The sequence below is a fragment of the Corapipo altera genome, unplaced genomic scaffold (genome assembly GCF_003945725.1).
Source record: "Corapipo altera isolate COAL_440 unplaced genomic scaffold, ASM394572v1 46, whole genome shotgun sequence".
NCBI classification, from domain to species: domain Eukaryota; kingdom Metazoa; phylum Chordata; class Aves; order Passeriformes; family Pipridae; genus Corapipo; species Corapipo altera.
The window spans coordinates 5,599,670-5,623,745 of NW_020884883.1; the positions used below are offsets into that span (position 1 = coordinate 5,599,670).

Here is a 24,076-nt window from a genome sequence, read left to right on the forward strand (position 1 = left end):
CGGCCTGTGGGAGAGCCTTAAAGGGCACCCTTGGCAGCTCAAAACATGCGGAATAGGGTGCATTGCGTAGCGTGCAGCTTTCGTTTTGGTGTACAGCTTCAGGCAGGGGTAGAAAAGGTCTCCCCGAGCGAGGAGGTGTCTCACCAGCCCCCCGGGGTAACGTGCTGGCTGCAGCCCCGACCCAGCAGTGACAGTGTTTGCATCTTGTCTGCTCTGGCCACAATCTTCTGACTGAACTTACTGGTAAGACTCAAAGACCTGCATTGCAACCCCACAACATGGAAAAATAAAAAATTAATTAGGGGGAAAAAAAAGGAAAAAACGGTAAATAAACCAACAGCCAGCAAAACGCAATATAAAGATGGACAAACAACTGAAAAACAATCCCTCCTTGGTATTTTTTCTTCCTAAAACGAGTTTTATACTTACAAAGTGTCTTAACCACTACTATTCAGATTCTTATGAAAGGTAACAGATCCTTTTAATGTATAGTATTCACGTTTAAGCACTGCAGGTTATCAAGCAGGTCCTCCTAGAAGCTGTGCTAGGGCACATGGAAGACAGGGAAATGATTTGAGACAGGCAGCATGGCTTTCACCAAGGCAAGTCCTGCCTGACCAACCCAGTGGCCTCCTATGGGGGGGTGACTACATCAGTGTACAAAATACAGATGCCATCTATCTGAATTCTGTAGAGCCTTTGACATGATCCTCCAAAACCTTCTCTCTAAATTGGTGAGAGATGGATTTGAGTGGTGGACTCTTAATCGGATAAGGAATTAGTTGGATGGTTGCATCCAGAGTAGTGGTCAATGGCTCGGAGTCCTGACTGACATCAGTGACAAGTAGTGTCCCTCAGGGGTCCATATTGGGACTGCTGTTATTTAATATCTTCATTAATTACATGGACAAAGGGATCAAGTGCACCTTCAGCAAATTTGCAGATGACACTAAGCTGAGTGGTGCAGTTGACATATCTGAAGAATAGGAGGCCATCCAGAGGGACCTGGACAAGTTCCAGAATTGGGCCCATGGGAATATCCTGAGCTTCAACAAGATCAAGTGCACCTGGGTCAGGGTAACACCCGGTATCAATCTTCAAAACAGAGTAGGTTTAGATTAGACACTAGGAAGAAATTCTTTACTGTGAGGGTGGTGAGGCACTGGAACAGGTTGCCCAGAGAATGTGTGGATTCTCCATCTCTGACAGTGCTCAAGGCCAGGTTGGTTGGGGCTGTGAGCAGCCTGGTCTAGTGGAAGATGTCTCTGCCCATGGCAGGGGGGCTGGAACTATATGATCTTTAAGGTCTCTTCTAATCCAAACCATTCTATGATTCTAGCAATTCTGGAATAAATTTAACTGCAAGTCCCATAACACTACAGATAAGCTGATCTAATGCTGGTATTCCCAACATTTTTAGAAGCACATACAAATCCAGCCAGTTCAGTGTCAATCCACTGAATGTCATGGCTGCTAACTGCCAATACCCTACTGAAGTTCTAGTGCCCTGAAAAGAATATCTTGAACTCCAACATCCTCTGTGGGCCCTCAAGCCCCTGTTAAGAAATACCATTTGCTTTCTATCCTTTAATCAGCCTAAATCTTGTAACCTTCTGCTTGACTTTCTTCTGTCCTGAATTTCCAGAGTAAGAAAAATAAACATTGGTATCAAATTAATATAAAACTCTTTCCTATTAGATTTTCTATTAGAATCTACCTATTAGATTCAGGTAATCAAGTTGCTTGAATTCAGTATTACACAGTTGTAATGACTTACCAACCACTACTTACATTTTTTCCAAAGCTTCTCTTTCAAAAAAAATATATTTCCATACAGCAAATAGTACATGTTTAGCTAAAGATGTATGATAGGCAGGTTATTAGATCCCACCTCTTCAGTACACTGCTTGTCACATTGTTCTGCCTCAACTGGAGATCTAATATGGGGTAACAGGGTATTTTCCTTCAAGCCAAACTTTTCAAGTAAATGAACACGTAACTGTGTGCATACACATGAAAGAAGCAGAGGGGAAAATCTAATGAGTGACCTCCTTACCCCTAGATGAGCTTTACTGTGCAGGTTTGGATGACAGAAAAAAAGTAAAAATCCTCACTTATTTCCTAACTACTAGCTAGCCAGTTTCTGCCTTCTACCACAATCTGTGTGACTGAATACAGAAGACCTCATACTTTGCCTCAATAGTTCTCTTGCATTATCTTTACTAAAGAACAAGCTTCTGCAGCTCTAACCATTCTGTACAGCAATTAACAAATACAAATCCACTTCAGTGACTTCAAGCTTTAAGCCCTACTATTTAATGGTACAAAGGTACCGTACAGTGAAGATGACACAGATAACACACCAAACCTGTTTGCTCTTCCTTCTATACTTGCACAAAAAAGAAAACTATGTTGATTACTGGTAATGACTCTCCCGTTCAAGTGCATATTAGCTATTCCATTAATCTCAGCATTGACTCGAAAAAATGAAGTCAAACACCTGACATCTGGTAGATCTGGAGAAGCTGATCATCTTCTATTTCAGATAAAATGGCCAATTATTACCTTTGGAACAACACTGAAGAGGAACTAACAATGCTAAAAAGAACCAGTATGCATACAAAAACCTACTTAATGGAAACAGAAAGCCAGAGACAAAGAGCTTGGACATGAAGCAGGTAGAGAGAGAACAATAAAAATTCATTGTCCAAGTTTTCTTGTGACCTGGCTTTTTACTTTGTTCATTCTATCTTGCAAAGTAAGACAAAGAAATCTACAGGTGCTGTAACTGATGTTACTGTGAGGCACACAAAGGTGAGTGTTACAAGCCCATCTGTGAGGCAGATGCTGCCACACCAGAATGCCAAAGTGGATCAGTGGACATCGCTGTGTTAGGTGACCTCTTACCAAATCAACCAAAGTCCCCCCGCCCCCAGCTATTTTGGGCTGCAATATATATGTCTGTACAAAAAAATAATTTATTTCACTAAGAGAAAAATACAGAACACTTCTATTTAATATTACTCCTTTAGAAGTCGGTCTTCATGGAGAATTCATAAGTCTACAAGAACGCTGACCCCACAGCCCTTTCCATAACATGAAATAAACACAAATATGCAATATCAATTAAATATTGTCTCAATTGTAAAACAATGCAATAGAAGAAAATGCATGTTTTTTCTTCCCAGAAGTTGGTATATATTTAGTGCTTCAGGCCAGCATAAAGTACAGTTCAAAGTTCAACTCCGAAACAATTACAGCAGCTCAAGCTGTTGCTGTCATGTTAGGCCTTTTCCTCCCACTGCAACAGTCTCTAGTCCCAGTATATCAGCACTTTTGTTTACAAGCTCCTTCTCTTGCTAGTCTATCAGCTTCTTCATTTCCTTGGAAGCCAGCATGGCCAGGAATGTGCATCTGTCAGGACAAAAGTATAGGAATATTAGATATGCAAGAAACCAAGCAGAAAGTATATACATGAAATTTGATCACACAACACCCTTTCATTCATAGTACAGCACCACCTCCTCAGAGGCCCTCACCTCACATTTAGCCCTTAAGTGTTCTTCCCAGGGATTTCCATAGTCTCTCTTCCTGAAGGAAAGTCTTGCCAAATTTTGAAGATCATCTTTATGAGAAGTAGTGAATTGGATAAGGACCACCTAACTTAGACTTTAAGAAATGCAGACGACAGCTGCAATTCAAAATTCCCAGTTTTGGAGAAGAGAAAAAAACCCTATCAGCATTCAGTACTTAAACTGAGTTAATCTTCCCTCAAAAGCCAGGAGATCTCTATTCCACTAATAGCGTTGGCAATCAGCACTCACTTAGGATACAGAAACGGGGTATTAAAAGAATCTCTCAAATTTCAGATGTTTTACCTGTTCATCCTTCAATTAGGAACTCAAAAAACTTTCAAACCTAAGCCCATCCTTGTCAGAACTAAGGGTGGTGGAAGAAGGTGAGGAATTAAAATCAAGTTTGCTATTTGACAAGATCTGAGAGGAGACAAGCATGAAGCGTGTGTGAGATGGTATTAGGTTTACACGGCAGTGTTTTGGTACCAAGTGGGTACCAACCAGGGGTTGGCTTCTGTGAAAAGACACCTAGGGCTGCCCCCATATCAGAGAGAGGCAGATCCAGACAGCTCCAAAATGAACCCACAGTTAGACACAGCAGAGCCCATCTGCAAAGCTGGTGGCTATTCTGTAAAAACATGTTCAAGAAATAGCAAAAATGCTTCACACCAGCCAGAGAGGAGTAAGAACACGTGAGAGGAACAACCCTGCAGACACCAAGGTTACTACAGAGAGGGAGGAGCTGCTCCAGGCACTGTAACAGATTCCTCTGCAGCCTGTGATGCAGCCCATGTGAGGCAGTTGTGCCCCTGAACCTCTAGAGGTCCTTGGTGGAACAGAGATCCACCTGCAGCCCATGGAGGACCCCACACCTCAGCAAATGGATTACCATAATGACGAACAGGCACACAGCGCTCCTCCTGAAACAAAACCCTTCCTGAGTTTAAGAGATTCAGGTTTAAGAAGTGTACATAAAGCAGCATCTTTTAATTATGTAAAATACTCCACGAGCAACTGAACTTAGTTGGTCTTAATTAGTCTTAGTTTTAAATTTTTACACTGTCTTCTCCTCAACAGCTAATAGGAGTAGTTATATAAAATCTAGTCAGCCTTAAAATTGGAGTCACCAACTCTGTAACAGAGAACAGCATGAGTAGAAGAGTATCTGCAGTAGATTTCCCATAGAAAAAGTAGATTAAAGATCTACATGATCCTGTTTTCTAAAGGGTAAAGACAGAAGCCCAGTAAATATTCAACTAGCAGCTGCAAAGTCAATGGTACACAGATTTATTTCTAGAATCAGTGGTCTTATAACACATTTAGGCTAAAAGTTAGAAGGAGAAGAGGGAAGATATTCCCTACAATGTTAAGCATTGATGTTAAAAGGTTACAGAAGAATACATTTTATCAGAAATACCTGTACAGAAGTTGGTTTACCTCTTTACTGGACAGCAAAGCAATTTAAAAATAGTTATTTTAAAGAGTTTTCTGTACCAATTTTTCTTAGAAGAAACACAGTTAAGGTATAGAAAACTAGAGTCAGTTTATTTGGGTAACACACTCTCAGTTTTCCCAGTTTAAACGATTTTTAACAGTTTTTAACTGTGATTGAGTTACTCCAATGAACCAGCATCTCAGAGAGTTCTGAAAAGCAAATCTAGAAATTCAGCGATGACACAAAAAGACACAGTTATGTTTTAAAGTCAGATTTTCAGGAACAGAAGTTTCATCTGCTACCAGCATTAACAAACTAAAAATAACTATGGCAGGCATTTTCTAAGTAGTAATAAGAGATAGAAAACAAATATAAACATTCCTTTAAATAAATGAAATACTGGTTCCAAGAGTCTAGAATATGTTGCTAATTTGCTTTAAAACAAAAAGCAGCTTCCCTGTATTTATGGTTTTATCTATGGATATACAATATTATGCTCTAGAAAATTCTTAGTTATGGTCATACTTATAAGGTTTTAAAAGATGTGTGTTTGTCATTAAAAATAAGAAATGAGGAACTTACCCATTGAATTTCTATGTCTTTTGATAGCTTATCAAGTCTTTCAAAATCTTCTTTATTTATTACACTTCCTCCTGAACTTGTTCTCCAGCCATTTGTCTTCCAGTTGTCAACCCAACTTGTAATACCTATGCAAAGGGAGCATCACCATAAAAATGCTATTAAGGAAGCCAGCAAGGATCAAGATGGAGCCAATAGCCTTTTAATAAGACAATAACTCTATAAAAGTCTCAGGCAAAGACAGCGAAGATAGAAGATATTCTTGTTTGGTTCTCTATTGCTGTCTTTCAGGACTGTATTTTTCCATTATCAATTGAATTACCGAAACATGTTTTCCCAAACAGGTATTTAATCTAAAAACTACAATCTTATACATGCATTACACCAAAATTATCTCATGAACTTCAGTCAACTGAAGCTAAAGATATGCTCAATGGTACAGTAAGCTAGAACAGATCTGCTGCTTTGTTTGTTTAGAGAAATTGAGGAGACACATGCATAGGGGAAAAACAGATGGCCAGCTGTTTTATGGCTTTTGTACACTAAAAAGAATCCTTCAGAGAAGGACCAGGTAAGCAGAGTTCTACAGAACTTAACATTCTGTCCCTCCCTTGCTGGCCAGAAAATTTACTATATTACTCCTTATATAAGGATCCTTTTTTATTTTTCTCTAAGATCTTTGCTGGTGTGGACAATGTAAGACACTCTTACTGTTTTTATGACAAGCTGACCTGAACCAAATAGGAAGTCACCAATCTTGCAAACAAAACCTCCTAAAAACCAAACCACATCCATTTGTATTTAACCACAAGCCTCCTTCTCCAGCATTTTAAAAAATAACTCTTAGACACATTTGCAGAATAACTTCAGTTAAACAAGAATGGAACCTGCACCTCAGTGACCCAGAATGCAAGAGCAAACTGCAAGCAAAAACAAAGAGTAGAAGTACAACATTTAATTTTTAATCAAAAGTTTTTGTTTAATGTTATTTCAAAAAAAACCCACAAAATAAAACCTCCAAAGTGATCTGAAAACAGAAAACACATGTACTCCCTTTGTAAAATTGTGACATACAAAGAAAAAATACATATGCAGTTCACATTATCGCGGGAGCAAAATCTGAAGATCTCGAGTATAGATGGAATATAGAAGAAAGAGGAAGAAGTTTTATTCAGAAATTAAATCTTATTGGCTGCTTCATATGGTATTTATAAGGAATAAAATTAAATTTTCCAAGTCTTTGGATAAAGGTGAAACTTTCAGTACCTACTCTGAGCACATATCATCTCTGGCTAGTCTGCCAGTGTAGCCTAAAAGCTTGGAAGCAAGGGAACTTCAACATGTGTGTTAAGACAGCCTCTCCAATCCAAGCAAAACAATAAGAAACCTACAGGGTTACTACACCAACTTCCAAGTAATCTCCTGAGAACAGCCTTAACAGTGTATACAGGAATGACACTTTTTCTAGACCTTGTGTCATACTGAACATCTCAAGACAAAAATCCTGTGGCTACTTCTGTCAGCCTTTACTGTAACAGGCACTTTGACGCTACTCGTAATTCACGCAGGCAATGCCTGAGGACTCTTAAGTATTTCCCCAAGCAGTTATGAGCGCTAAGTTATACATTCTGTCCTTATATCCCTCTCTCCAGGACTCAGCATGTTCCGTGGGCCTTATGTAATGAAAGAGAAAGCAGTGTGTCTTCAAGTATCAGGAAAAATAAAATAACTCACCATTAATAGTGAACTTGCTATCAGTGTAGATGATCAGTTTCTTGATGTTTTGACTCTTGGCTTGCTCTATCGCTTTGCAGGCTGCCTTAGGAATGTTTCAATACAGTCACAGTTGAGAACAGGATTTTGACCACATGCAATTAAAATACCAACAAAGTACCTGATGCCAACACAGAACTATGAAGAGTATTACTGCAATCTCCCTACCAACGGTTACCAACATGCTTTAGAGTAGAGGATCCAAAATTATGCATGCAGATGACACCTTTATGATTCAGGCAAAGAGGCAAGTTTTTAAGTTGCACTGGCAAAAAACCCACAAAACATTCGGATGTTCAACTCTGTGCCAAAGGAACAGCTCTCTGCTCCATTTTCCAACACAACCTCTATCAACTGCACACCAAGTTTTAGGCATTTTCTCCTTAGCTAGGAGGAAGGATTCGCATCGGTTCCAACAGTCTGGAACTCTTAACAGGTTGGGGGTTTTATTTGGTGCTCTGAAATATAACAGGAAGACATGGCTGGGTGAGGATGTAGAGGTGAAAAGCTCTTTAGTGACAAGTCTGACTGCTGGCACACCAACACCACCTCTACTTGTCTCTCACTAAAATTAACTTCTTGTACTTTTAAGATCAATTCCCCATTTGAGTTCTTTCCCAAACTTGTAGTGTGGGATAGTAGCAGTACCATAATTAAAAGGAGGTGAGAAGGGAAGACTAAATCTGCTGTTGCCAACAGAAGTTAGTCAGAACTAGAACCCTAGAATTGTGTGTTATATTTATCTGAGGATTATGACACTCTGATCCTATCATCCTCAGAAGCTGATTCTCCCCTTAACCTCTGCTCAGCAGCCCTTACTCCAAAGTCTGAAACATGCACATTAAAAATGCAAGGCAATCTATACATATTTGAGCCAGGCTTTCCTAATGTTAGGCTGTTTTAAATAGCTGTGCTTGATGACATTTGGGAATTCTCAAGGTGAATTACCTTGTTCAAAACCAATAAAGACCAATAAAACTTGAAGAGAACTATGTCTTTCAAGTCATAACTCTGGATACTTTGTGTACTTCCCTCGCCACTCCATAACCAGCTTCTGAAGATCAGAGTTGAAACAGTGATGAGTGTGCTACTGCAATCTAAGGTGGAGAAGCATTTCAGAACATTTACTACTTACATGTATTTCTGCTCTTTGATTAGTCTGCCGTCCAGGAAGTCTTTCACTGGTATTTCTGTGTCCAAGGAATGAATAGTAGATTAGTTACCCCAAATATTCACAAGAGTGGATAATGACTACACATTAAAAAAGTAAATACAAGAGAGACACTTTTCTTTTTGTAAAGGAGGATGAATATAGTCTAGCTCTAGCTTCCACCTGCACAGAGCAATCTGCACATTTGGACCTGCCATCAATATGCAATTACATTCATAGTCTTCCGTGCACATGTACTTCTATTTTAAAACTTTCTGCATTACTCGAATTATAGCTTCAGCCCCATAAAATATTATTTCCAGTTGATTTTTCCCAGAAATGATGATTTCTCTTTTCCCCTCAGCAACTCATTAGTCTGAGAACACTGCCATTGAGTCTCAACAGCAGAGTTTCATATTTAAAAGGAGGCTAGTATTGTAAAAAAAAAAAAAGAATCTATCCAGCTACTTACAAAGGGTGGCCTGGTCCCCAGTAGACACCTATTCCAGCACGTGCCCTATTACGTCCATTACCTGAGCAACAACCATCTGTATAAACAACTACAAAGTCACCTACAAAAAAATGACCAAAATCAGAAGTTCAAGCACCTCTTCAAGGACACAGACTCTTTTAAGCTGAAAGAAATGTCTGCTGGCACATTAAACCCCAAAAGTTCCCTTCCCAGAGAGCCCTTCCGAAAGTTAACTACAGAAGCCAGGTGAATTAGTGCAGAAAACCAGAAGTTCCACTGCAGCTTCACACCCTCACTGCTGTCAAACCAGTCAGCCTTAAAACAGCTTCTGTCCCAAGTCCCATACTTCTCACAATAGTCCCTGTCTTCTTCAGCCAACCTCAGAAGTTCCAAGCTACGTCTGTATACTTAAATACAGTCTGTAACCCAGACACGCATAAGATCACACCTATAATGATATAATTAAACTGTATCTTGATTCCAGTTGAAGCCAATTAAAATTACACTGAAAGACAATGTGAAATAGTAGATTACGGTTCACATTTCCATTTTAAAAAGAAACAGTGGGCCTAATGCTGCCATACAGAAACCTCCCTGAAAGCTTTCTAATAGTTACACTTGTTGCTTATGAAAGAGTGCAAAGAAATTAAAAGAATTAAAGGACTTATCAAAGACCTCACCCATATATGAAAATTTATCTTCACTGACTGTTGGTGTTGAGTATGTTGAGAATAATTCATCATGTTTTACACGCTTAGCAACCTGTTCTTCATTTGTAGACTGCTCATATGGCCTTTTGCACGTACTGCAACACAAGGATTTTAGTTCCTCTCTCTGGCTACCATTTTCCTGTGTTACAGCTGGAAGACAAAGTGCACCTTCCAAAAAACAAAAAAGATAGAAAGTTCAACACATACAATATGCAGTTTTATTTGGACTAGTTCTAAAGACAACAGTGGTTATCATCTCTTAGCAATGTTACTCTGTTACCTGACACCACCCCGAGCTATCAGGAAAAAAAGTACTATAGAATACAGCAGTCATTCTTCATCCTAGATCAAACGGAAGAGGAGACACACACATGCAACGGCCCTTAAGACAGACACGGTACAAGCACTGTTGTCCAAGCAGCCACAGAAACACCTTCGCTGCACTGGTACATCCATCGCCGTGTCGGTACCGCCAGTGACAGGACGAGCAGGAGCCGGTGCCGGCAGAGCGGCCGTGCAGCCCGGGCGGGCCGGGCCCTGTCCCGCTCCCGCCCCTCCCTCAGCCCCGGCAGGACGCGGTACCTGCCAGCTCGGGCTGGGGCTGCTGCTGCCCCGAGAGCCCGCCGCGCACGAAGGCCCAGGCGTCCTTCTCGCTGGCGAACTTCTTGAAGCTGGCGGAGGGGAACTTGTTCACCTGCTCCTGGCATTCCGCCCTGAAACAGAGCGGGCGGCGGTGAGGCGCGGCCGGGCCGGGCCGGGCGGAGCGGGCTCCCGGCGCGACCGTCGCTCACCAGGTGCGGTAGACGCCGGTGCGGCGGCCCGAGCGCACCGCGTAGAACATGGAGCCGGCCTTGGTGGCGAAGCAGGGGCTGAGCAGGGCCACGAACCAGCGCAGCATCACGGCCCCGCCGCCATCCGCCCGCCCGGCCGGCACCGCCGCGCCTGCGCGTCACGGGAGCGCTGAGGGATCCTACGGGCCGGCGGGGAGGACAAAGTAGCGGAAAGGCCCAGGGCGTGGGTTTTGTCCGGGCTTGCTTTTTCTTTGTTTTTGTTCCCTCCCCCCCGACAATAGCTGTATTTTACAATCCTAAGTCAGCTGTTGTTTTGGAGGTGGGTCACGAGGTGTGTGAGATCGCAGCGGTTTAAGCAAACAACCTCATTCTGGAAGTCCCAGTTGTTAAAAGGCGAATGGGATCTCACAGGTGCGTCAATATGCGTAGCATGGTCCAAAAGTCGGAGGCTGAACAAAGGCATTAAGCGGGTTCTTATCCTGCTGTTCAAATCAAGGGCTCCAGGAAAGCGTGTTCCAGCCGAGTCTTGTGCCGAGATGGCCCCTGAAGTGAGGAGAAACACCTTCACAGAATCACAGGATCATTAGGGTTGGGAGGGACCTCTGGAGATCATCCAGTTCAACCCCTGCTGAGGCAGGGTCTCCTGGAACAGGTGACACAGGAACACTTCCAGGTGTGTGTTGAATGTCTCCAGAGAGGGAGACTCCGCAACTTCCCTAGGCAGCCTGTTCAGTTCTCTACCACCCTCCATCTAAAGTTCTTCCTCATGTTAAGGTGAAACTTCTTGTGTTTTAGTTTACAGGCATTGCTCCTTTTCCTGTTGCTGAGCACCACTAAAAATGGTCTGGTACTATCCTCTTGGAGGATGTGAGATATTAACGTGCATTAATGAGATGCTTGTCCAAGCAAGTTGAAGTTCCACTGTGGGCAGCTGCAACCTACACCACGTATCCTTGTATCTGGAGTGCAGTGTGCCAGGAGACCAAAGTGGGTAGGTCTGGGTATGTGCCAAATTCAGCGTCTCAACTGAGCTGCTGGCGAGATCAAAGTAGCGAAGATGGGGGCACTGGTATGGTTGCCTCCAGAAACAGGCCAGTGCATATGTGCGGCTGGATTTCCATTGTAGCCCCAATAGAGATGCACTAAAAAGCTGACCACAGTGTGCCAGAGCTGCAGAGTGCTGTATTCAGATTCACAAGGGTAGCCCGGTAAAATGCCAAGAATGTGAAACACTGGCCTGGTTCATTTTGCCTTCAGTTGTGAAAACAGCAAATTGGTTCAACATTACTGTGTGTATCAGCTGGATGATGCTTCTTTAAAAAAAAAAAACAACAAAAAACAAAACTCTGCATCTCTTTTCCCCCATGGCGTGGGGCGGCCCAGTTCTAGTTCCATTTCCATTTGAGGAACCATTTCTGACGGCTTAAGTGGACGGGAGGGGACTCCAGCGCCAGGGGTTTCTTCAGGTCCTGAGCCTGGAGGGGAGAGGTGCTCTCCCCTCCTCCCACTCACGTGGCTCCATGGCTGGCACAGAGACAGCACACGGGCGTGGAGAGGAGGCAAGAGAGCGTTTATTATGGGGGATGTTACATTTATAGGGTTAGAAGGACTCACAGAGTAACCAATTAGAAGTCTCAAGGGGCTTACAGGAACACCCAATCACAGGAAGGGGTTGACAAGGTCCAATGAGAACACCTTAGGACATCTTCCCAGGACATTCCTGCATGGGATAACACTTGTCGTGGGGGGTCTTGGGAAGAAGAAAGCATGAGTTAGCAAAGAGACTACAAAAAGCCATTTTGAAACATGTTTAAACCACAGTTTTCTCATATACTGCAGATTTCCTGCCACACAAAACCAAAGAGTTTATGCGTTTGAGAGGCCTTGGTGGAATACAGAAACAATGTGGTCAGGGCTGTATCTGAATATAATTACTGCATTTTTCTTGCTTCCTCCAACATGTTCACGAGACTTCATATTACTCTTACGAAATGTTTATGTCTGCTTTTCTCAGATCAAGATTATTTACACCAGTTGTCTCTGTAAAGGTCTCCACTGAGACTTCTCACTACTTCCTGCCTGTGATATTTTTATTTTATTGCTCTTGGTTAGCTTTTCTTTTAATTATGGTTTTCTATAATAGAAGGATTTCTTATTCCTTACAGGTTTGCACATTTTCATTACTCGTAGTTTTCTTTGGTTAACACATACTAAAGGAGCAACGAGCAGTAAGTCATGGGAGAAATAAGCAGAAAGAAAAGACTTTCTGTTACACTCATTCTCTGTTTACATGAAAGGACTTAACAGTAACTCTCCTACTGTCATGACCAACATGCAGAACTCAGATTCAAACTGGGGAAAAAAAAGAAGACTTTTGAAGTCCACTGAGTACCACACCCCCCTTTTCATTGCTTATTCTCCCAGCTGGTAAAACTGAGGCTGCATAGGGTCATCCAGCCCTACCTTTACTGTTGCATCTCCATTGCTGATTTTTTGGGGCTGCTGTGCTGCAGTGGCAGGAGAGATGAATTCCTTTCCTCATATGACAGGTGGCATTTTTGCTACAGTGGCATTTAGCACTGCTAGGCTAAGCCATACCTGTGCTTGCTTTGTGGTACTTGCTCTCTGGTTGCTGTAGCACTGGTGTACTTGGGGGTTTTCTAGTCAGCCTGGGCCAGAGAGGATGTTTTGAGCTCTCTAACTCAGTTTTTTTGAAGTGGGTATGAAGACTTGCCAAGAAGTGAACTATTTAGTTCCCACCTGCAAAGCGGAAGCACTCAGTCACAAAAAGTCTCATTTGAATATAGAATAATGTAATTATATGTACAGATAGGACTTTAAGCAGGTTTTGTAAATGATTTAACATTTGTAGTCAATGTCACACTAACACAGGGCAACCTTGTGTAGCCACTGCAGAATAAGCTAATCAGATACACAAATCCAGCCAATTTTTGCCAAATCAAAGTTTACACAAGCACTTGTGCTACCACAGCTTAAGTGCTGCAAATGAGTGGCTAAGGGAAAAAAAAGGAGAGCAAGTGCCCCTGTTTTGGTGGAAACATGGTGGCACCATGTTGAATGAGAGTGGCCATTGAGCTATGCATGCCAGTCATGTTTTACAGTTTATAAGGGTCCCATGTTTCTCTCCCACACTAAAATCAAAACTAGTTTATTAATTTATTAACAAATTTTCTTAGCAGCCATTTCTGTATTTATAATAGACAGTCTGCAGGAAAAAAGGAGGACTTAATATTATGTATACAAAAATACACTCATCACTTTTAAGTAGGGGCGTGTGTCTGTAACAACATTTTTACTTAAACTCACTGTAAATCTTAGCTGATTACTTTGTCCCACATTAATGCATGCAATGTACACATTGGCAAAGCATTTTAATCTTTGACAAATATTTTAGTTGAAATGTTTAACCATAATGTGGTTCCCCACATACAGTTTTAAAGCAAAATTTGATGTGACCTGAATCAAGCGTTTCCTATTTAAAACTGAGCTTTCAGCTGGGTAGGTCACTAAGTAGTCACTTTATTTAGCACACTCTGCAAATGTAAGTTATATTGCCATCTCATTACCTTGACTGAAAATATAAGACAGGAAAATAAGGTGTTTTGTCTTCCTTCTCAGAACTGAAATCTTGCAGAACAAAATACTTGCCCACACTTCAGTGTAAAACTAAGTGTCAGTGAAGCTGCAAAGCAGTAACCCCCCAGCATGATCCCAGCCTTCAGTCAACCCTCAGAGGAACAGCCTATCCATGAGCTTTAGAACCTGTGTGGTTGTACAAGCCTTGTTCAGAGAAGTGAACTAGTAATAGACTCAGTTTTTCTTCCAGTTCTGGAGTTACTATGACCCCAACAAGCCTTGCCATCTTTCTGTTTCTTCCATGTATTATATTACTTATTATTATATTCATAACATCACAAGACCTTATCCTATTGTTGTTGGGATACTTTTGTTACATACCTAATTTATTCTTTCCACTTCTTCACCCTGCCCATTCTGAGTCTGCATGGCATAAGAATCTTATTAATTATGTTACTTTGCACTGACATAACTTTTTTTTAAAGATCACATGCCCACAGTGATTCTTGAAAATCACTGTCAGCTGCTTTGGGTACCAGGCATTATTGACCAGGTAAAGCCCACACAGACCTTGACACTGCATCCTCCTAATGTAAATTCAGTGTCTGAAAGGGAACATCTCTCTACACCGTCTTCTGTCATTGGTGTTTTGCAGCATCCTGGTCTATTCAGTAGCACTAATAGGTTGAGGTGGGAAGCTATAGGCACATTGCAACTTCATTAATGCTCTGAACAGTCCAGTTTTGATCTATTCACACACCACCTATTCTTTCTCCCCCTCATAACTGATTTCACAGCATAAACTGAGTGCAGACTACTGGACTGCTGAGATTATTACTTGTTACCTTTCTTATTTTTTTACCCTTCAATCAGATCCTGATCACTACTGTTTGGCAAATTTCCAGTCTCTATAGGTACTAATCCTGGCCATCAGTATGAGCTGGGCAGTTCTTCCCATTCATTGAATTCATGCTAGCAGAGAAGAGTGTCTTGGGAGAAAAATGGGAACTGAACAGTCTGCTTTTCTAGCTATCAGAAATTTAACAAAAAGCCCACAAATGTTGGAAATGTTAGAAAATATTAGAAAACATGAAAACTCAGCAGATGCTGAGGTTGCTTAGCTTGGGGTGCTGGTGGTCTTTGTCAGTTTTTTGTTTACAACAAGAGCTTATTACTCCATTATTGCATTTTATTTTTTTTTAAGTAACAGACTTCACACACACCATTACATATTAATAGTGAATGTGGTATTACAAGCTAAAGTTGACTGCTCTTAGGGTTATCCAGGGAACCTGATCACAGAAACAGTGCTCTGAACCCCACCCCTGGGTCTAACCTCTCTGGACAGTGTGTGCCAAGAGCTGCACACCTGCCTCTGACTGGGGACCCTAAATCAGCCAACAGGGAAGTGAAAAGGTGGGGATTTTTTGTCCAGGCAAGGTTTTAGCTTCACTTCAGATGCACAGCCAGGCACTTCCACCTGAATCAACACGCAAGTCACTTCTTTTGGAACTAGAGTACAGCTTGTGTGCAACCCAAGTATTATTAGAGCCTTCTTTGTTAGATAACATAGTAGATAATAAAAAGTGCTTCCAGTGATGACAGAATACTTCAAGCCCAGAACTCTCACATCTTGAATTAGTACCTGAACACAGCTGAAGACTTAGGCTTTATTTCTTGTCTAACAGCAGTCTAGTAACTGATTGCTGTGACATTGCCTTAGCAGAAGCAGCTGAGAGGTCGTGTTTATAGAGGTAAACCAAACCAAAGCCCAGGCACGGCCCTGCGCTGGCACTCGATGATCACCCACACTCCCTGGCTGCCATCACAGGGCCTAGCACGGCTTTGGCCGCGTGTCCCCAGCACAACGCCCCGCTGGGGGCAGGGGTGACTGCACCAACACTGTTCCAGCAAGTGTCCTCTATTTGGAAAGGCATGAGCATCCCGGGTGAACTCCCAGCCCGCAGAACTAACGCGGAGCGATGAGACGGAGAGCGGAGGGCAAACACCGCCCGCTCCCCCGCCGCTGACAGGGCCGGTGGCCGCCGCTCTGCACAGCTCTTCTGAGCCGCTGAGATCCCGCTGACTCTCTACAGGAGCTGCATCTCCACACCGCAAGCCGGGAATTCTGCCACCTCACGCCGCCTGGGCCCACAAATAAGCAAGTGGTGGGGAAGGCTTGCAGCAACAGCGAGAAACAGACCGGAACGGCCTTTTCTTGCCCCTCCTTCGCTCCCTGCCACAGGAAGCGCATCCCCAAGAAAGGCTCAGGGCAGCTCCTGCCGCCCGACCCGCTGGCATTGCGCATGTGCCAATCTGGCCCCTGTGCCAGGACTCTCAATGTCCGCTCGTGCTTCGCAGTAGCGGAAATTGGGTGTGCTTCCAGGACACGCGGCTCTCACTCTGCCCTTTTTCCGGGTCTGGCTTCACCCCAGCGTGGGCGGGGCGAGCGCCTTCGCGGGCCGCGATCAGCGCGGGTCTCGCGAGAGCTCGCCCTTTTCCTGGCCGGCGCGGGGAGAGGTGGGTGCCCGGGCTGGGGCTGCCGTTCCGTTCCCGGGGCTGCGGCGATACCGGGCCGGGCACGGAGCGGAGGCGCCCGCGACACCCCCGCGGGGGGATGCGCCCGATTACCGCCTCCCCGGGGCCCGATGGCTGCCGTGGCGCCCGGCGCCGGGGTGGGGGCTGGCGGGGGTTCCCTCCGCCCTCCCCCGTTGGCGACCTGGGGGAGGCGGGAGGAGGGGGCTGGAGCTGGGAGCGGGGCCCGGGAGCGCCGCCCGAGCATCCACTGGGGACACGTGGGGCTCCGGGAGCGGCGGGGCCGCCTCCCTGGGGCTCCCGGGGCCTCGGAGCGGGCCCGCGGTGGTCAGGCCCCGCTCCCGGGACGTTGTTCCTGTGTCGTGGTGGCACCGCCTGGAGCGGCGTGCTGGGGCTGGCGTGGGCCCTGGAGCACTTTGCCTTCGCTCTGGAGCGTCTGGCTGCGCAGCGGGATTACAGAGTCCTGACTGTAGCAGGTGACATCTGCCTGGTCACAGCCGAGATGTACTTTTGCGTTGCAGAGAGGCCATGTTCAGCTCTAGCGCCAAGATTGTGAAGCCTAATGGCGAGAAGCCAGATGAGTTCGAGTCTGGTATATCCCAGGTATGTGTGTGGCTTTTCCTTCTGCGGTTTGGTAACTTACTGCAAGTTACGGAAACAGTGTTGTGATAGTTGTCCAGAGTCTAAACTTTGAGGTTGAGGCTATCTAAATGTGTTCTCTTTCCTAGTTTTACTTGGGAAATGGGCCGGTTAGCCTCTGTTCCCAACAATTGAATTTGTTGCATGTCAGTGTGACTTATAGGAAGTTAAATCTTTGATATTAACTGTGGTAAAAAGTTCATAGCTGCTCCCTGGCACTGTGAACAGGTTTCGGGCTCAATAGTTTTTATGAATTAAAACAAATGCAATGGATTATTTTGCAACTTCACTTTTCTAGGCTCTGCTGGAGTTGGAAATGAACTCTGACTTAAAAGCTCAGCTGCGGGAGTTGAACATCACAGCAGCTAAGGTAGGTTGGACTTCTCCACGGAGACCTGCATGGGGACTTGCTCTGTGTGTGTTTAATTTTTGTAAATGTTAACATAGTAGATGAATGTTTTCAGCCCTTTCTTAGGGCCTGTGGTGGTTTTATTGTCTGCTGTTGTGGCTTATCATCTTCTGGTACTTGTTGTTAGCACATAGAATTCTGTTTTAGTGTTTTTCTTGGTAACTAGTCTGAAAAGTCATTATAAAAACTCAAGTAGCAGTTCGGTATGTTAAATAAAAGTGTTTGAAAATGGTTGTTCTGCTTGCTGTCTCTGCAGACTAGGTTTGGGGTTTGAAACTGATTTTTTGCATGGGGATATTGGCTGGAAATGTAGGTGTTGCAGAAACTTCATCAGGAACGTCAACTCTCATACTCTTTGTAAAATCAGTTTGTTGTGAATTTGTTATGCACCAAGTAATAGATGGTAGGTGGATTAGTGTGATAGTCTGACTTGATCATGTAGGTTAGCCTTCCTGTACACTTCAGTTTTAGTTCATACAGGTAACTGAAACTTAAAGGAAGAAAAGGAAAAAGACAATTAGTGGAAAAGGAAGAAGAAAATTAGGGTTAGTCAGCCTGGGAGACTGGATGTCATCGATGAAGCTGGTCACTGCAATCAGAAACTTAAATAAGCTTTTGGTTCTTGCCCTGGCCCAACAGTACAGACACTGGGGCATGGCTGCTTAGAGTGGAGTTAAAGAATCTGGCAGTGCAGAAAGCAGCTTGGGTATGAGTTCAGGGGCCTTGCCTTCAGAAGAACCATATCCCTGCTGACTGAAGTACAGCAATGTGAGCTGTCCTCAGAGAGGAGCTTTTAGAAGTGTCTCTGTTGTTTAGTTAGGTGCTTGATTTTATTTGTAAGAAATCTTCTGTGGGCATCTGAATTGGCCTACGTGGGAATGTAGCTGGTGAAAAACAATCCATCTTTCCATTCTATTGGAGAATGAGGATGCCTCTGCAGCCAGGTTTGTGGGAAAATGCTTTGTAAGCTATACAAACTTTAGGTTTGATCAATTGTTGGAGAATAAACTAGGGGAAAGGTAAAGTGTTGGGGTGTTGTAATCCTACTGGCATTTGGAGGAGAAAGAAATGTTTTGATTGAGTAGTGATGCAGGGGTTGGCAAGTGGTGGACAGGTGATTTCCATGAAGCAGTAGCTCAAAAATATGAGATTTGTTAAATTAAGCTTTGTCTGCAGTCTGCTTTAGAGGCAAGTGATTTTTGAAGCTTTTTTATTTGCACGTAAGCTCTGTTGCAGATGTGATTGTAAGCATTCAGTATAGTTATTCTGGCATCTGAGTTTCGTACTAAAAAAAAATGAGCTTTGCTGTTCAGAGGATGTGACTCTGAAAGGAGTGGTGGCACTTATTGCCCAGTCACTCCTTTACAGCAAAACAAGTGCTCTGATAAAGGTTTTTCTATTTGGTGTTTTGTCTTAAATGCATTAAGGCAGTACTGCTGTGTGATGTACTCCACACCCCACAAAGTCATAAGCAAGACTATCAAATACCTGTGCTCAGAGGATTCACCATCAAAGCAAACATTACTTTTCGGCCCCTAGGTAACATTGTACTTCTGTTTCAGGAAATTGAAGTGGGTGGTGGCAGAAAAGCCATCATTATCTTCGTACCAGTTCCTCAGCTGAAGTCCTTCCAGAAGATTCAGGTGCGGCTAGTTCGTGAGCTGGAGAAGAAATTTAGTGGAAAACATGTGGTGTTCATTGCTCAGGTAAAACATTTTAGAATCATAAAAATGTTGATTTGAAGGGATCTGTGGAGGTGATCTAGTCCAGCCTCATGCATGAGCTGGGAGTGCTGTCAGCATTAGATCAGGTCAGCCATGGTTTTGTCTGAGTCTTGAAAACATCCAAGATTCCACATCCTCTCTGGATAACCTGTTCCAGTGCTGCATTACCCTTCTGTCTTGCCCATTCGAGGTAACAGTGATACAATGCATATTTTTGTTCCAGCAGGAAATGTTATGTGGATGTTAGGTAAAATGATTTCAGCTGGCAACTGAGGCTGTGTAAACTTGGTGAGATGTGAAGCTTTTTCACAGGGATAGAAGTTTCTTGTTCTGACCTCTCTTACTCCAGATGTTTGAGAAGCAGAGTTTGAAAGTAAATGGGAGCAAATATTAATAGGTTCTTTACTAAACTTACATAATGTAAGCACTCAAAATTCAAGTTAATAGGAGAGGAAGAAAAAAGCTGACTTAAGTTCTAAATCTATGGAGGAGCTAAGGTGTGAGAAGGTGATGGAGGGCTCTCTGGGCAGTACTGAGAGGTGGACAAAGTGGAGAGCTGTCTGCAGAGTGGACAAGCTGTTATTAGTGAAAAATACTTATTAATATAGTTTTAAGAGCCAGAGAACTTTACCCTGAATCTTCATGTGACCAAGAAGGTTTATTTTAATGAGGTGCCTCTAGCTCACTTTACCTATGTGCTTGAGAATTCCTTGTCAGTTCAGTAATACGCATTTTAGAGGGGATCATGTGCAGTTCTGCTGTAGGTGAAGTGTTCTTGAGTATGACATGACCCAGTTGGGATTATGGTAACCCCATCATGAATACAGTCACAGAGCAGCTGTGGTGTGATGGTAGAAAATACTTCAGGTGGCTACAGTTGCAAGTAAAACTCAGTGTTTTAAAACATCTACCCTTGGAGTAGGGAAGTAGAAAATAAGTTTTACTGCTCTTAGGTGCTATAAATTCCTTTGGAGCCTACTTTTGGAACAGGTTACATTTTAGCCAGAGTTTAATCTGAATTGTGTAATACATCTCATTATTCAAACTAACGTCACCTAGCTGTCTGTGGGACTGAGCTCACTACACTGGGTTGCACCAGAGGCTCAGTCTCACAGAAATTGTAAAATTCTCTGGAATTCCTGTTCCCAGGGAAGTGTGTCCACATTGCTAATGAGACCCAGTGAACTACTGTGGTTGTATTTATGGGAGGAGGGGATGAAATACAAAACTTTTGTTTCAGTGCACTGAATACAAGATTAGTAATTGCAAAATAAAGAAATACAGCACTTCAGCTTCTGCAAGTAACCTGAGGTTCTAATGTTGATGTAGCTTTGAGTATCCTTAACTCTTCCTTTTTTGATTTTTCATGCATTTTCTGGTTGGGGAGAGAAGGTACATGTATTGTTGATGTTTTTGAGTATATTGCAACCACTAGATGCTGAGAAATCCCTTTGTTGTTGTTTTATTTTTCTTAACAGAGAAGGATTCTACCTAAGCCAACAAGAAAAAGCCGCACAAAAAACAAGCAAAAGCGTCCCAGGAGGTTAGTAAATAAAACTGATTCAGTACGACAGCCTTCTTTTGTAAATGGTAGTTTAGTCAAATAATGGTTAGTTGAGTTTTTGAGAAGTAATTCAAGTGTTTAAGTGGTCTTGTCCTTTCTGCTACTGCTTGAAATAGTATCTGTCATTTGACTGCCAAAGTGTGCAGTAGAAAGCTCATCTTTGGGTACTGTGTTGCATTTCTTAGCACTCTGTCTGTATTTCCAGCTACAGCTGTAGCTGATTTTTAGCCAGCAATGCTGACTTAAGAAACCCCAATTTGCTATCTGTTATCACAGTGTGCTGACAAGAATTATTTTTTTCTAAGTTGTAGGAAGAGCCTCTTCCACTTCACATGTTAAACTTGTACAGAAGTCAAGGCTGGCACACTGAAGGGGATGCAATGAGGGAGAGAGTGGCTGAGGAGGGGTATAGGTATGAGTAGTAGTCCCTCTGGGTATGAATTTATTAGCAGTAGTATAGTCATTTGTGTTAAATGGCCTCCCTTGCTCTTATCTAGTCTCTTGATTGCTAGACATGCAACACTGCTATGTCTCTCTGGATGTCAGTGCCTCATTTATGCTGTTCTACATCTTGCTCTGTCATTATGTAGTCTGTCTTAAAAGTTTATCCTCTTTATGAGTTGTGGCATGTCCTGCAACTTCTCCCAGCCCCAGTATTACACCTCTGTTGTATGTGTTACTGTGTTTTGCCATCTTTAGGCATAGATTTTAAAACTACAATTTCATAGTACTCGTCTGCAGTCCTGCCTTCGGAGGACTCTACCTGTGTTCTGTTAAAACTAGTGTTGCACAGTGGCTGGAGAAGTTGGCATCTGTGTCTGTGATTAGCATCCTGCCAGTTTCTGCATGAGGGAAGGCAAGTGTGCAGGACTGTCCCTGTCTGGACCTGAGAGAGGTCAGGCTGGTAGTGTAAAACTGCTGTATGCATTGCAAAGCATAGAAATGTGATTGGTCTCCCTTGGCTATCCCAATATTCACAGGTTTCAAGTGCTGCTGTAGACACAGGTCTTAGTTACTAGTGGTACTGCCTTGAAACTGAAGATGGAGATGCTGGAAATCTTATTAGTCCTCTAGACTCATGCAAAATAGCTTGGGCTAATTTTTCTCACTTTGACTCGCTTCTGGACAGTTCAAGAACACACATGTAGACATCAGTCTTCAAAGTGTGGACTAAACTTACTAGCTAGTCTTTTCCTATAATACACTGGAGTTCTAAGCTGCTTGGCCTTAGGCAGATGAAGAAACCAGTGTTTTCAAAACTGGGTCTGCTATGAATGTATTCTGTGTAGCTGAAGATATTCGCACACTTAAACTCTTCCAGTAAGTGTCTCTGGCAGAATTGCAGGTGGGACAGTTTGGCTTCAATTTAAATAAAATATTCCTTAAATAGGTAGAAATAGAAGAATGTTTCAGGGCTGTTACAAAGCAATGTGTGATCTAAAAGGTCAGAAACCTGGCTACTTTTCCCCCATGTCACTAAGTTCCTGCACTCACTGTAGAATTTGGCTTTTATTTTTGCATAACCTGTGATAGTGTGATATTGTCACACTGTGGCATTAAGGAGAAAAATGCTGCTGAATTTTCAGCTAAAGCATGCTTGCAAAAGGCTTGACAAACCAAGGTTTTCAAGAGGATGTGTTTTAATGATACAAATGTGGCATTTCAGCCGTACGCTTACTGCAGTGCACGATGCTATCCTTGAAGACCTGGTCTTCCCCAGTGAAATTGTGGGCAAGAGAATCCGCGTAAAACTGGACGGCAGCAGGCTTATAAAAGTCCATCTGGACAAAGCACAGCAGAACAATGTTGAACACAAGGTAAATGTAAAAACTTACTTTCTCATGCAGGTCAGGATGGCATTCTGACATCACTTAAGAGATTGCTTAGTGATACAGCAAAAGAGTCCTTTTTGGCTTTTGGCAGTAGAGATGCTTCTGTTTGTATCTCGAATAGGGTGCTGAAGATAAGGCAAGATAGTTTTAAACTAAAGCTCTAGTTCTACTTGCTAAAACCCCTGGATTGTAAAGTAGCTATATTGGTTCCTTTCATGGGAACAGACTGTGTTTTGTTGGGGGGTTTGTATGTTTAGGAGTCAGTTAGGTTGTTTGTTTTATTTAGTTGGTTTTATTGTTTTTCAAGTGAAGCACTTAGTTTTGACCTTAAACAGATGTGCTCAATACAGCCTGCACTTTGCCTGGATTTTTTCTAGAGGGGTTTGTTTGGGCCTGCTCAACTCTCAAGGTCTCCCATGGTTGCAAATCAAAGCGTTTCCAAATACTCTTCACAAAATGTATCTTCTGTGTAAACGGTCAGCCATCTTCATCTGGAAGAAAATTATCCTCAGAGCTCATGTCAGAGTGAAGATGAAGTGGCAAATATTAGAGTATATTAAGTATGTTAACTTAGAGTTACTTGTTTACACAGCATGTATAAACAAGATTATTTTTCTTCACAGGTGGAAACATTTTCTGGTGTCTACAAGAAGCTCACAGGCAAAGATGTGGTGTTTGAATTTCCAGAATTCCAGCTGTAAAGTGCAAAAAATGGCTGAATAAACAACTGTTCATATAACAGAGTAATTTCATTTAAATTTTGAATTCCGTAAACGCAGATGGGGATTAACTGGTTCATGGGACTTCTCTACTGTCTGGAGAGTGACTCTTGTGTATCCAATATTAAGTCCACCAGCATTTTAACGATAGCCCTCTTAGGTTGTTCTTGGCACTGTTGCAGCACAACTCTGGACAAAAGAGTCCAGAGTCTGCAAAAAGAATTGGCAGTGAAAAACCTAAGTATTCTGAGTCTCACCTTTTGGGGAGAATGTGGAGAATTACTGTAGAGCAGTGGAACTGCTGAGTTTTGCACACAAGAATACCAGTTGGAGACCTACATGTTCCTGACACAGGAAGAAGTCAACATAGCAGGTGATGTGTGACTTCTGAAATACGAAGCAATGACATCTGAATAAGGGGTTTGAATTCTTAGGAAATGTGTTGGGGAAGGTATAGGTTAAATTTGAGGTAACTTAAATTGCTCTAAGTGGCAAAATTGCCTTCTAGTTCTTACCTAAAAGCAGGTCCTGTACTTTCTGAACTATATCAAAAGGAAATGGGGAGAAATTTT

The 24,076-nt window shown here is 42.8% G+C and overlaps 2 protein-coding genes across 3 annotated transcripts; one reads left to right on the forward strand and one right to left on the reverse strand.

Annotated features, from left to right (window-relative positions):
- Window positions 1-2,958: 2,958 nt before the first annotated feature.
- RNASEH1 (ribonuclease H1) lies at window positions 2,959-10,663 on the reverse strand. 2 transcript variants are annotated; one of them, XR_003527301.1, is made up of 9 exons: window positions 10,486-10,663; window positions 10,277-10,407; window positions 9,665-9,862; window positions 8,985-9,084; window positions 8,498-8,552; window positions 7,324-7,408; window positions 5,593-5,717; window positions 3,540-3,669; window positions 3,298-3,414 (listed from the first exon to the last, which is right to left on the reverse strand). XR_003527301.1 is itself a non-coding variant. In XM_027641090.1 (8 exons), the coding sequence occupies exons 1-8, from the start codon at window positions 10,590-10,592 to the stop codon at window positions 3,328-3,330; spliced, it is 888 nt and encodes a 295-aa protein (XP_027496891.1). In that variant the 5' UTR covers window positions 10,593-10,663; the 3' UTR covers window positions 2,959-3,327. The 2 variants fall into 2 exon arrangements, 1 of the variants encoding a protein (XP_027496891.1); XM_027641090.1 differs by lacking the exon at window positions 3,540-3,669 and having other exon boundaries at window positions 2,959-3,414.
- Window positions 10,664-17,088: 6,425 nt separating this feature from the next.
- RPS7 (ribosomal protein S7) lies at window positions 17,089-23,529 on the forward strand. Its single transcript, XM_027641098.1, has 6 exons — window positions 17,089-17,220; window positions 17,555-17,626; window positions 19,228-19,371; window positions 20,868-20,932; window positions 22,620-22,770; window positions 23,409-23,529. Exons 1-6 carry the CDS (start codon window positions 17,146-17,148, stop codon window positions 23,484-23,486), a joined length of 585 nt encoding a protein of 194 aa, XP_027496899.1. The 5' UTR covers window positions 17,089-17,145; the 3' UTR covers window positions 23,487-23,529.
- The last annotated feature ends 547 nt before the right edge of the window (window positions 23,530-24,076 follow it).

Coding starts and splice junctions, on each gene's coding strand:
- RNASEH1 (XM_027641090.1), bottom strand. CDS start 10,592: ATGCTGCGCTGGTTCGTGGCCCTGCTCAGCCCCTGCTTCGCCACCAAG. Junction 10,408..10,485: donor ACCGGCGTCTACCGCACCTG/GTGAGCGACGGT, acceptor GCTCTGTTTCAG/GGCGGAATGCCAGGAGCAGG. Junction 9,863..10,276: donor GCCCCAGCCCGAGCTGGCAG/GTACCGCGTCCT, acceptor GTTTTTTGGAAG/GTGCACTTTGTCTTCCAGCT.
- RPS7 (XM_027641098.1), top strand. CDS start 17,146: ATGTTCAGCTCTAGCGCCAAGATTGTGAAGCCTAATGGCGAGAAGCCA. Junction 17,627..19,227: donor TGAACATCACAGCAGCTAAG/GTAGGTTGGACT, acceptor CTTCTGTTTCAG/GAAATTGAAGTGGGTGGTGG. Junction 19,372..20,867: donor ATGTGGTGTTCATTGCTCAG/GTAAAACATTTT, acceptor TTTTCTTAACAG/AGAAGGATTCTACCTAAGCC.